This window comes from Equus caballus, chromosome 30 (genome assembly GCF_041296265.1).
Source record: "Equus caballus isolate H_3958 breed thoroughbred chromosome 30, TB-T2T, whole genome shotgun sequence".
In the NCBI taxonomy this organism is placed as follows: domain Eukaryota; kingdom Metazoa; phylum Chordata; class Mammalia; order Perissodactyla; family Equidae; genus Equus; species Equus caballus.
Genome location: NC_091713.1, coordinates 14714129 through 14727410, shown reverse-complemented (window position 1 = coordinate 14727410; position 13282 = coordinate 14714129). Strand labels below are relative to the sequence as shown.

Sequence of the window (13282 nt, the reverse complement as noted above, 5' to 3'; positions counted from 1 at the left end):
TCTTAAGAGAGAAGTCACTTGAAAGATGGTTTAGAAGTCTTACATTCCTAGTATGATTTTAAAAACCATCCTATTCACACGTATATACATATTTTTTAAAAACCTCATGACATCAAGTTGCTAGAAAACTTCCGATACTGGCAAGTTGAATAATTAAAGTCATCACGTGTAAGCAATCTTGGTGAGTAACTGACCTGACTAATTTTTAATAAATTTCAAATCCAAAAAACAAAATAATCACCAACTGATTTTTACTTCAGGAAAATAAAGCTTTAGTTGGAAACAGAGGCATTTTAATATAAAAACTTCCCAACAAACTAAAATTATTAGTATTCCAAAGGTACAAAATATTTGTTTGGCAACTATCCTTCCAAAGCCAATGCACCAACAAGGTCTGGGTGATGGCGTGTATGCCCCCGAGGGAGGACTGCAGGATGTCCTAGGTGCTCACAGGTAACATCAGAAGCAGAACTTGAGCCAAGCCTTCAAGCTTGAAGGTCACGTGGAGCATTTGCCCTCATCAGTGATCTATTTCCCTACAGTAGGTCTTCTAAATCACATCTATATTTAGGAGGAAGACAAAAATCTAACCAGTTTAGATTTGAATTAAATTTAGAGTGAATTTAATTCTCAGGCGGAAGCTGCTCCCAAACACTCTCCATCAACTACTACGGCAAAAATCTTCAACTATTTATGTCATGCTATCTTACAAACATGACAATTTTTGGAAAGTCCATGTTTAGTAGTTTCCTTTGCTTGTACAATATGCAGATGAAATAAAACCCACTGATCACCACCTTCAAGATCCTGTTGACCCAAGATATTTTAGGATCTCCTCCCATTTCAAGAGTGATTTCCCAAGTCTGGGAAGGAATGTTTCCACTAATAAATACCTTTCAGTTGAATGTCTGCCACACCGCCCGCCATACATTAGGCAACTGCGAGCAATAATCCACTTTGCCCATCACAGAGTTACTCAAAATCTCTTACTGCTGACCCAAAAACATAAGTTCCGCCCCATAAATTCCACATTAAATCAAGGCAACAATTGAGTAGCACGGTTTTACTCTTGGGAAAATATTTACCAAAAACGAGAAAATAAACCTTGAATAATTGGTGACTGTTCTCTTATTGTATATACAGTATACTTAAACACATAACATAAGGTATATGTATTTAAATATGTAATATAAGTATATGATATATATGCAATATATAATTACATACTCATTACACAGTAGAATTTACTCATAACTCTCTATAACAATTAAATCATAATGCCCAGCTAAAGAGAGTTTTTTAAACAATACAAACTTACCCCATTCCAGGTATTCAAGAATGTTCTTCTCTCTTCTCAATGGAGAATTATTGCATTCATCATAAAGGCAGATGAGGATATCCAGCAGCGTTTCCACACTGAAGCACTGCCCATTGGTCTGAGCGGGCCCATCCAAAATAAACTGCTCCAACTGCCTCAAACGCACTTCTCCAGACATGTTTGCTTCAATTTCTGCTGGTTTTCCTTTAAATTATTACTACGACTTTTACTATGACTAGCTGAACCTAAATTTTAAAAGGTGCGGTTTCAAAAATAAACCACTTGTTATTCCAACAACTGTCACGCAATGCCGGTGCTGAATTCAACATCCAACACACCAGTCACCTCACTTAACTGAAGCGTCTTCAATCTCGCACATATACATATATTTTGCGGGAAAGTTACCATAAAATATATATTTAATACATTTTCTTAAAGCATAATACAATTAAGTCGTAAATTTAAATAAAATAATAATTAAAAGTACAACGAACCAAAGAGTCAATACTTTAAAAAAAAAAAAAAAAAACTCTTCTCCTTCATTCAAAATTCAACTCGTGCAACATAATCCTGAAACGAATCCGGTTGCATCATTAATGAATTAAGTCCGATCTGCATCAGCAATTCACTTCCCAGGAAGAAGGAAAATAGAAAAGGGAGGAAAACACCAGAATGTATATAAGGGGGAGGGAAAACCAAAAATTCTGCTGCAAATCCTCCCAACCACCACTGGGATAACGCGTCCGCGGCGACTCCTCCGGCGGGGACGGGAGGGGGCGAGGTCCCTGGAGCAGCCCCTCGGCTCGGAGCACGCCGAGTCGTGCCGGAGGCGGCTTTCCCTTTCTCCTCCCGAGGTCCTTCTGTTTAAGGCTTTGCAGGTAGTCCTGTTCCCAGCGGATTCGGGTGGAAACGCTTCATTTCTGTCCCCGCTCCTCCCGGGGCCTGGCTGGCGGCGCGGCCGCGGCTGGAGAGCGGGCTGCGGCGCACGGCTACTCGGCCGCCCGAGCCCGCTCCATGTCGGGGCGCCGCTCGGCCGGCCTGGGCCGCGCGGGCGCAGCGCCCGGGCTCCCCACACCCGCACCGCGGCCGCCCGCCGCGGCTCCCGACGCCCTGGCGCGGGGGGCGCCTCTCGGACTCAAAGGACACGGGCGGCGGCGGCGGCGGCGGCGCGGGCTCCGGCGGCTCCTTCTCCCCCTTCTTCACACCCCCGGGCTAAGGGCATCTTTCCCCGGCGCGGAGGGAGGCGGCCGCGGCGCAGGAGGAGGGGTCGTGCGGCGGCGAGGAGCCGGAGGCTGCGGCAGCCCGGCTTGCAGCCACTCCCTTCCTCTGCCTCCCCCTCCCGCGCCCGCCCCGTCCTCTCGCGCTCGCGCCCTGGGCTTCGCGAGCTCCTCAGCCCCGCCGCTCGCGGGCGGAGGCTCGCCGCCGCGTCCACAGCCAATATGGCGGCGCCCGCCCCCCGCGCGAGCGCGCGCGGGCGCGCGCCACCTCCTGCCCCCGCGCGAGCGGCCGGCCGAGCCGGCTCGGGTCCCGCGGCCGCGCGGAGCGGAGCCGAGGCCCTGAGGGGGCGCGGGCGGCAGCACGCCGCACGCCGCGCGGGGAGGGTGGGCGCCGCCTCGGCCGGCGGGGCTGCGGCGGCCGCAACGTGGAATGCGGGGATCCGGGAGGCCTGGCGGGCCGCGGCCGAGGAGGTGGGGCGGGCGGCGCGGGGCGCGGCTGGAAAGTGCGCCACCGCGGCGGCGCGGTCCCCGGGGCCCCGAGGACTCTGTCCGCATCGCCGAACGGGGCTTCTTTCTCGTCCTCGGGGCCACCACCCGTGTGGCACGTTTGTTCAGGGCGCCCGGGGCAGACGGCTTTAGGCTTCCGAGAGATCTGAAAAGCCGGTGCCGCTCTCGCCGCCCCTTACCTGCTCGCCACCCGCCCCCCAAATTCCGTTCTCGGGCGCTGCAGAGTAATACACAATTCCTGGGTGTCTGATTACACCACTGCTGTAGCACTTCCCAGGACAAATACAATGACAGGCTTGTATGCGTACCATCCAAGTCAGGAGTGTGTGTGCGCGAAGGACAGAATCCCCCATCTGTATTCCCAAAAGTTTCCCTAAACGGAGCACAGCGTTCTCTGCTCCGAGCCTATCCTGGCTGCTGTATAGCCCCGGCCGAGGTTACCCTCTACAGGGGATTCCGCCGATGAAAGGAGTCAAGACAGCTCACCACTGTCATCAGACCTACTGCCCCTGTTTGCGGACAAACGCACGCGCGCGTGCACACACACACACACACACACACGTGTAACCCAGTGACACAATGCAGAAACTGCAGCAAAGGCAAGTCATTCAGTAGCTACAGCCCCTGATGATGCGTTTAGGGCCTTCCAGATTTTTTCGAATCTTGGTTTTAGGAGACCTCCCATTACAAATTTCTCAAGGAAGGTCCCACATTTAAATGTATCACTAAACTGGGTCACTGAATTTCTGTCATTTCCTCTCAAAATTGCCATCTCCTTTGTAATCTTTCTCCAAAATACAATTATTTTATATTCCTTCCCTACACCCTGGGGCAGTTATGCTCTCTGTGTTAATGCCCGCAATTGCGTCTTTTTACATCTTAATGTGGAGCTCAGGATGGACTAGAAATGAAGGCTAAAAATGAAGGCTAACAGAAATTGTTCAAGTTGCTGTGATTCACAAAATACTGTGATTTTTTTTGTGAAATCTACACTTGTCGAGTCTACACTTGCCTAGCTTAAATAAGGACAGCATTATTTCCAGTGTGCTCTGACACACGAGTGACACTTCGACTCAGACAAAAGATAAATCATTTCTAGCCATCTTTATATGTGTGTTGCCTAGTTATTAAAGTAATAGAAGAGCAAAAAGAAAAGTTTAATCCTAACACAGATAATAATCAATACTTTGGTGCTTATTGAGTCTTTTTTCCTAAGCATTTTTAACAAAAATGATACATAATAAAAGGCAGTTTTATAGCCTCCTGTTTTCACTTAGCAAGATATTATGGACATCTTTTCAGGTCAACAAATATTCTTCAACAACATGGTTTTTAATACAAAGCCAAGACATTTTAACACTTTCATTTGACCATGAGGTGAAGTAGCAAAGAAAGAAGCATTTTCTTCTGCTTTTATACCATAAAACTGGCTCCAAGATACCTACTTACCAAACTTGTAACTATAAAGAAGAGTTTAAAAGAGAGAACCTAAAACATGTTAGCTCTCAATAAATGCTAATTAACAATGGAAGTATGTGAGATAAAGATACTTTTTTTAACAAAAGAGTCAAGCTGCCAGTCCTCTCTCTACCTATTCTCTCAGCACTTGGGTACCACCCACGGTCCAGGCATTGATGGTGGCTTAGTAACCTTTTCTACATTATTTAGAGAGTAGAGGGGAGAACTTATTTTTATTTTTTTTTAAAAAAATATACAAAGAGAAGGAAGAAGGTTGAACCCAATCAACTTCGCTTGAATAATTCAAGCTCAGAGACTTAATAATTAGCTAGACACTAAACGCATTGTGTGAGTGTTATTTTAAATGTTCTGCTTGAAGTGTGAACATGCTTGTTAATGAAACCGGTCTTAAGCCAAAGAAAGGGGCCGCCCCAGCAGCCCCACAGTGCTTGAAGTGCTCCTGCAAAACAGGAGTGCCACAGGCTGCTGGCAGGGTGTGCTTTGGGCAAAGATCCTGGAGGAGGTCTTTCTGAAAGTCTGCGTGGGGGCCTGGAGATTAGATGTATACCACTGCAAACATAATTTGCTTGAAATAATCAGAAAACGTTTTATGAAAGTGCTAGGAATTATTCTGACCTTTCAGAAAGAAAGAGGACAGGAGAGGACAAAAAGATAGGAGAGTGAAAAGAAGGACAGGACAGGAGTCGTTAAGCCTTGTCTCCAGTGCAAGCTCTCTTCACCTAATCCTCAATTCCGGCCTAAGAGCAGGAGAATCGATCCATCAATTAGTATTTATAACAACCAGCCCCACTCCTACTTGCTACATCTTACTCCAGAATAACCATAGGTTCTATGATGGAGAACAGGTCCAAAAGCCAGGTGAGTGCCACAGCAGGGCTTGCTGCATATAGTACCATAGGGATATTTTACCACATCTCCTTTTCACCCAGCTAGCACAGCCTGGCCCTGCAAATGATTGACTTGGTTCAGGACCCTCTGAGGATAAAATGTCAGCAAGTGCTTGTCCTCACTTCACATCTGGCTCCTGATGAATAATACCAACTGCAAAGGCTTATGTTCTGAAAAAGGGAGACTCTGTAAGCCTCCTTCACAGAACACTTACAGTGTGTAAACGCTGCCCCGAGCACTTTAAGCATATCCTTCGATTCAATCACATTAACCACATGAAGCAGAAAAATTACCATGTCCATATCGGAGATGAGGAAACTGAGGTTCGGAGAGCTTAGATGACTTGTGAGTGACCACATGGCTAGCAAGTGACACAAGAGCTGGGGGTTAACAGCAGGCCTGTCTCATGCCTGCGCCCCTGGTTTTAACCACTGTGCAAGTGAGGTCTGAAAGATTTGTGGAATTCCGTAAATCCAACTCCTCTTTCCATATATCCACATGGCACATTCTCCCGCTCCGTTCAGGTCTCTGCTCAAACAACACTTCATCAGAGAGGCCTTCCCTGGATAAGCTATTATAAACAGCAGCCCTCCATCCTGCCATTCTCTATCCATTTATCCAGTTTTTTCATAACATGTATGTACACGACATTATGAGTTTTTGTGGTTGTTTCTTTGAATGTTTTTTTATTGCCTGACTCAACTAGAATCTAAGCTCCATGAAGATGGAAATGCTGTGTCATTCACCATCACTTAGTACCGGTGACCACGCTCCACTTTCTCCTAGGCTTTGTCTGTATCATATAAACTCCCTCAGAGAACCAGCAGCAGGCACTGTCTCTTCCTATCCAGGAAGGAAATGAAGAGGGCTTTTCCTGCTGAAAGAGGCCCTCTGTTGAGCTTCCGACCTCAGAGATTTTTACCCGAGAAGGTAATAACGCTACCCCTTCTCCAAGAGTTTGTTGATGACAGGTATGTCAAGTGCCCTAAGGAAATGGTGTCCAGAATACTATCATCCTAACGTTACAACTCCACAAATTCCTAACACATAAAGTAACAAAGACATTTTTCTTCTAGAAAGGTGGATAGTTTGTCTGCAAAATTTAACCATTAGAAAAAGAAAAACTTTAGATAGGTTATTAAGCTTGGGAAAATGAGATGAGAAAGATGTAAATGTCCTTTGCTGTACAATGGCCATCAAGCAGCAGTAATAACAGCTGACATTCATTGAGCACTTTCTATGTCAAGCACCCAACTAAGGACTTTACATTCATTGACTCCTCTTAACAACTCCATAGGGCAGAAACGTTTATTATTTCCCGTCTCAGTCAGCTCAGGCTACTATAGCAAATTACCACAGACTGGATGGCTTAAACAGCAAACATCGATTTCTCACAGTTCGAGAGGCTGGGGAGTCCAAGATTGTGGTGCTGGCCAATCCGGTTCTTGGTGAGGCACCGTTCGTGGTTTGCAGATGGCTCTCTTCTCGTTGTACCTCATGTGGTGGAAAGCAGAGAGGGAGGAGGCAAGCTCTCACGTGTCTCTTCTTATGAGAGTACGAATCCCACTCATGAGGGCTCCACACGAAGACCTCACCTCCTGATACCATCACATTGGGGGTTGGGATTTGAACATATGAATTTTGGGGGCATACAAACATTCTGTCCATAACATTTCCATATAGAAAAACTAAGGACTAGAGAAGTCAAGTAACTTCCCACAGTTATAAAGCTGACAGGCAGTCAGGTCAGGATTTCAACCCATGAGATTCGTTCTAAACCCTGTGTGCTGAAATGCTTTGTTAACCTACCTCATTGCAAGCTAAGAGGAACCAAAATCAGTTAACTGATTAATGATTAGACAGCCCTACTTTCTAACCAAAAGAAGGGAAAACTAAAATGACTTCATTGTAATCTTGAAGCAGAGAAGGCATTCTCTTATAGGAATTTTGGTTAATTGTTTTCCATATAAAGAAGAGCAAAACCAAGGAGAAGAGTTTCATTAAAATAGATTTATTTAATGGAGACAAAAAGGGAAACTCTTAATTATTAGGATGGGAAACCCCAAAATCAGACACAGAGAGAAATTGTGGAGTTGTGATCTCTGAAGGTGTTAAAAATGATCCCTTCAATTTGATTTCAACAGTCATCTCTCTTGAATAGCATGGAATCCACCTGCCAGAAGGTAAGGGGGCCAGAACAGATGCGCTCTCCAGGCTCCATTCAGCAATAAGATTCAGTGCTTCCACACCAGTACGGGGGACTAATTAAACCCACAGTCATGCGGTAGAGCCAGCGATTATGTTTTAGAACAGACTGTGACCTCCCTCTGACCCAGAGGATAGCAGCATCAGCACTTACAAGCCAAATGAAATAAGGCACTGTCAGCAATGCTGCTTACAATAAAAAATATAACAATAATAGTAAAAAGCTATCAAGACATAAACCCACAAATAGGATGGTATCTGGAGTACCCCAGGCATTATGAGAATAAGGGAAATGGAAATTCAACAAAATTAAATCTGACATATCAAGAGGGGCTTTCCTCAAATAAGAAAGGTCCCTTACATTATAAAATATAAGCAAAAATGCATGAAGAAGATAAAATATAATATAGAAAACTTTGTAAGTATTAAAACTTGGGAGTCATTCCAACACCTTCCTCAGATACTCGCACGGCATAGGTCAGGATCAAAAGCCAGAGAATAATATTAGGGAGTGTGTTAAAAGAGACAAATTAAGTATTTTTCTTTACTGTAACATTAGATTTTCCTGTTCTTTGAAACATTGTTTCTCGTAGTGATAACATGCTATCTTATGTAAACAATTGATCGTTAGTGTATTATTTTCTCAGCAAGGAGCTGAGTTTTCTCTGAACCGTCCACACCCTTTTGCTCACCCTGCCTTGTGAGAAGAGCATGATTTATTCAATGACTAGCCACAATGCAAGGTACCAGGTAGCACTGTGGAGCAAATACTTTCTCTACATAAAAATAAATGGGCTAGGCAGTGATAAAACTGCTACTTTGTCCTTATTAGTACTTTTTATATTAAAGATGGAATTAACTACCTCGCAAAAGTATTAACTAATCATTAAGAAGTACTAGAGCAACCATTCCCAATCTTTTTAAACTGTTATTAAGTTGTTTTGGTTCACTCATTCATTCATTCATCGATAGTCATTTACCAAGCCCCCAGTCGGCATCAGGAACAGAGTAAACAGTGTAAGTGGATGACGGTCAACCTACATTGTGCAAATCCCCAAAGATATAAATTGTAAGCAAAGTTATCACAATATTGCTAATGTCTTTTTTGTTGGAAGAGGAAGAATGGTTTGTAGGAGGTGATGAAGCGGAGAAATTTCCCTGAGCAGTTGAATTAGAGTATACCTTCGGGTAAGCTTTGGATTATTCATAGAACAGAGCAGACAGAGGGGATTTTTTCCAAATAGGGAGCAAAGACCAACTTTAGTGCTGTGGAAAGCAAGGCAGGACAGAAGATCAGGCCCCTCCAGGAAGGGACAGAGGTACAGACAACCACATGCAAGCATGGCTAAATGAAACTTTGTGTGGGTAATTTAATATTCAAGTGGTCAGTTCCATGAGGACTGGATTGGGTGGAGCCACTTCTGAGAGGAGGCAGTGACGGTTGTCAGTGGGTGCTAATATTATAGATGAGGTGGTTCTTCCAGGTTAGCATGGCACTGGTTCCTAAAAGAGGTGGTGAGAGGGCTATAGGCAGGAACCCATGAGAGGGTCCAGGTCTCAGCCAACAAGGGATGGACTCTAGTTTCAGCAAGGAATTGAAACAGAAACCCAAAACCAAGATGCAGAGCCTGACATACAAGCTGACCAGATAGAATAGGAGTCAGGTAGAAGTTCTCCGAGGTGTCTGGGTACTAAATGTTACCTTGGGCCCATTAGACTCGAGGTGTAGAAGCAAAGGCTTATTCAAGATCTTGCTCCTTAATGGTCAGAGTGGTCAATGTGCACTGAAAGGCCAGGCTTGCCCTACTCAGGGCCTGTATGGACTGCAGCCTGACAGTCATCACTGCTGGCATCTGGTTAGGACTAACACAGGCATGGACTGATGCCACCTGCCTAAACGATCTCCCTCACTAGCCTACCGTGATGCCTACCACCTTCAAGAGTCTGACCATTACTTTGGGTTGAGGTCAAGTTGGGGAACATCTTTCACAAGCTAGGTACAATCTAAAGCTTAGATTGACCTGACCACCTGTGTGTGGATACTTATTACTTTGGGCACTGGAGCTAAAATTCAAATAATGATTTCTCCTTAATTGGCTGCTGTGGTGATATTCAGAGTGGAACCCCTGAAGGTTAAATAATACACTGTTGTGGAGCTCTGAACCATGGTTTAAAAGCAAATTAGCCTTTTAAAGGAAAGTCATTAGAAGAGATGGCCAAAGTGTAACATCCTCAGCCCAGCGAACAATCAGATAGTGATGATGTGCCATAATGACGCCTTAGATGGAGGCCGCTGACTGTCTCTTTCACACACACCTGCTCTCTCCTTCAGCAGAGAGAGAGAGAGAGAGCACACACACCTGCTCTCTCCTTCAGCGGAGAGAGAGCACTGACTGTAAGCCAGACGGTGCACTGGTTGCTTCCCAGCCTCTGTGAAGTTTGAGAAAACAAACAATTCTCTCTCTAGCTTTCTCTCCCTGTTTCTCCCTTACCCTCGCTTAGATCTCTGCCGATGTATCTTTCTGTAGCAATTCTGTTTATCTCCTTCTTCCTCCTTTTCCTCTGCCTACCTTCTGCTCCGCCTTTATGTGCCCTTTCTCTTTTCTAGCCTTCTCCCATCTCTCTTTCCCTTTTTTCTCTCTTACCTTCCCGCTACCTTCTTGTCACTTAACTTTTCATAATAATAAATGAAAATATATTTCAAATATTTATTAGATACAACCAGTTGCTCAGTGGTGGGAAAAAAGTATCCTTTCAAGGAAGCTCCTGTTAAGTGCATTACTTGAGACAAGTAACATGAAGTTAGCACTTATTAACACATTCCTAGAGATTTAGATGAACAACCTTACCTAGAAGAGACACGGCCGAAGGAAGAGAATGCCAGGTATGTAATTTTTTCTGGCCATTGGTGACAGGTAGAGGGATGAGGCCAAGGGCTATGCACGGGACACTCCATGAGGGCAGTGAGGAAGGATAAGGCAGAGCCAGCATTTAGTGCAGAGTCTGTCCTGAACACTTTTCTCACATCATTTCTTTGATCCTCACAACACCCCTATGAATTAAGCAGCATTATTATCTCCAGATGAGGAAACAGGTGTAGAAAGTCAGTGGCAGAGCTGGAACTGGGACCCAGGCTGTCAGATACCAAAGTCCATGGTGACAGAACAAAGGGAAACTTCACCAGCTTATTAGTTCTGTCTGTTAGAACAAAGCCAAGTCATAAAAGGGAACCAGAGTAAGATATTCTGAGGGCTCACGGTCCCACTAGACTACTCCCGTTCGGCTTCGCACTTGCAGTCCCTAACAGTGTGCTGGCACAGACTGGGAGCTGAATAAGTGATTATGGAACGCATGAACAGGATTCAAAGCAGCAAGCACTGAAATTTCTGAACTGGAAAAATCATTATCTTACCCAATTCAGGAGTCATGCAGCCTCTGAGTAAACATTCCCAGGGACAACCCTCCTACAAAATAAGAGTCACAATTTGGCCACAGTTTTGACACAACAGTTCAAGGCCTTAAGCTCTCATGTGTGCAGAGGCTTTAAAGTATTTTTCTAACACTCCCACTTTTGTAAAACTCCATCTGTCATTAATTCTTTAAAAATCACCAGCATGTAACATGAGTATACCTAACACTGCTGAACTGCACACTTAAAAATGGTTAAGATGGTAAATTTTATTTTGTGTGTTTTCACAATTAAACAAATTTTTACATCATCAGGATATAAATATTTATGTATATGAAATACACATAATCATGAGATATATAGCATGAAATTTGGTGGCGTGGACAAGAAAGGTATTCATTTTGTTTCAGAAAAAAATTAAAATCTAATGGATGACTAAGCAAGTCTGTTTGTCTGGAAACTTGATTCTTGGCTGTTAACTGTGCCGCATCCCCTGTTAGTACCATTCTTACATCTATTCTTTTGGAAGTTTTGGTAACTCATATTTTCTCTTCAGGCTTCTGTGCACATTAAACATAAGTTAAAATTTTCTACAGTAGTTATCTTACAATTCATTCAGTTTGATCATTTGTGTTTTAGCCTATTTATTTCACTGATATTTTTATTTGGGGATATTCATGCCTTAGGTGATCTATTTACTAAGATATTCTCCTCATGTGCTAGTACTTTGTATATTTAACCTATTTTGAGTTCTCACCTCTTTAGAAGGAAACTGATTAGCTTATACCAAGTCTGAAATGGAGAAGGAGTATTGTGCCTATTTTACTGATCATGAAACTAAATCTCAAAAGTGTAGTATGCCTGAGGTCTAGCAGCCGCAGCGGGAAGATGTTAAAGACGTGCCCATGACTTGGAAGACACTGCTGTGTTTCAGAGTCTATCGCAGCTGCCACACCCTCATCACGTGACCCGCTGGCTTTCCTGAGCCCCCCGCTCAACAAATTCTTTATTAGCTTGGGATTTTTTAATGCTAATGTAGGAAATTTTATTTATGGGAAGAAGAGAATAACATGTTTTGAAATGTGTTTGTCTGCATTTAGGATGACAGAGGAATAAAACTATCATAATGCAGAATTCCTCGAAATGTGGAGTTGAAAATTCTCCTCAGGATCATTTCACAGACCCGGTGCAGGAACCACAAGCCTCTGCCTAGAGACCCCAGGGATACGGATCTTACTGCTTTTCCAGGTTGTCTTTATTGCCAGGTAAGTCTACTTTTATGAATAATAAGTAATATATTGCACCAGTTAGCAATTGCTGTTGTTGCATAACAGATCACTTAAAAAGATAGTGGCTTAACGCAACCATTTGTATGGCTCATGACACTAGAGACAGCGGTTTAGGCTCCACTTAGCAGCTCTTCCACTAGGTTCCTTCCTGCCTCTGCGGCCAGCTACAGATCAGCTTTGTCAGTCTTGGGTGGGCTCTCACACACATCTAGAGTCTCAGCTGGCTCAGCTCTGGTCCACATGGTCTCACATTCTCCAGCGGGCCAGACTGGACTTGTTCACATGGCAAAGACAGGAGTCCCAATAGAGCAAGAAGAAACACACAAGGCCTCTGAAAGCCTGGGGTTGGAATTGGCACACCATCACTTTTGCCATGTTGTATTGGCCAAAGCAAAATCCCAAGTCCAGCCTAGATTCAGAGAGTGGGAAAATGTTCTTTGCCTCTGATTGGAAGCAGAGGCATTATGAAGGGCATGAATATAGAGAAGTATGAACGTTTGTGACCACTTTTGTGGCCACCTACCACATCCACTCAGCCCTCTGTCTGCAGGTTCCATATTGCAGATTCAACCAACTGTGGATTGAAAGGCCTAGGATGCTTGCATCTGTGCTCAACATATACAGACTTCTTTTTCTTATCGTTATTCCCTAAAGAATATGGTAACAAATATTTACATAGCATTTCAATTGTATTAGGTATTATAAGTAATCTAGAGGGGCCAGCCCAGTGGCGCAGTGGTTAAGCTTGCCTGTTCCGCCTCCACGGCCCGGGGTTCACCAGTTCAGATCCCGGGTGCAGACATGGCACCGCTTGGCACGCCATGCTGTGGCAGGTGTCCCACGTATAAAGTGGAGGAAGATGGGCACGGATGTTAGCTCAGGACCAGTCTTCCTCAGCAAAAAGAGGAGGATTGGCAGCAGATGTTAGCCCAGGGCTAATCTTCCTCAAAAAAATGTTTTTAAATAAATA

At 44.3% G+C, this 13282-nt stretch overlaps 1 protein-coding gene and 1 long non-coding RNA gene across 21 annotated transcripts in view; one reads left to right on the top strand and one right to left on the bottom strand.

The window, feature by feature from the left end:
* Window positions 1-2640, bottom strand: part of CDC42BPA (CDC42 binding protein kinase alpha) — a 327011-nt gene extending 324371 nt beyond the window's left edge. For 16 of the 20 annotated variants that reach the window (XR_011434078.1, XM_070255597.1, XM_005607958.4 and 13 more), the window contains exon 1: window positions 1319-2640. Coding sequence is in view for 15 of the 20 variants with exons in the window: in XM_070255597.1 (XP_070111698.1) it covers window positions 1319-1496 (178 nt within the window). In the remaining 5 variants the exon portion in view is untranslated. The remainder of the gene's footprint in view (window positions 1-1318) is intronic. The other 4 variants (XM_070255585.1, XM_070255592.1, XM_070255590.1 and 1 more) reach the window with 3 other exon arrangements.
* The window catches only part of LOC138921471 (uncharacterized), a 68572-nt gene continuing 57352 nt past the window's right edge, over window positions 2063-13282 (top strand). Inside the window, exons 1-2 of the long non-coding RNA XR_011434079.1 lie at window positions 2063-2196; window positions 12124-12288. This is a non-coding gene — a long non-coding RNA (uncharacterized lncRNA). The remainder of the gene's footprint in view (window positions 2197-12123; window positions 12289-13282) is intronic.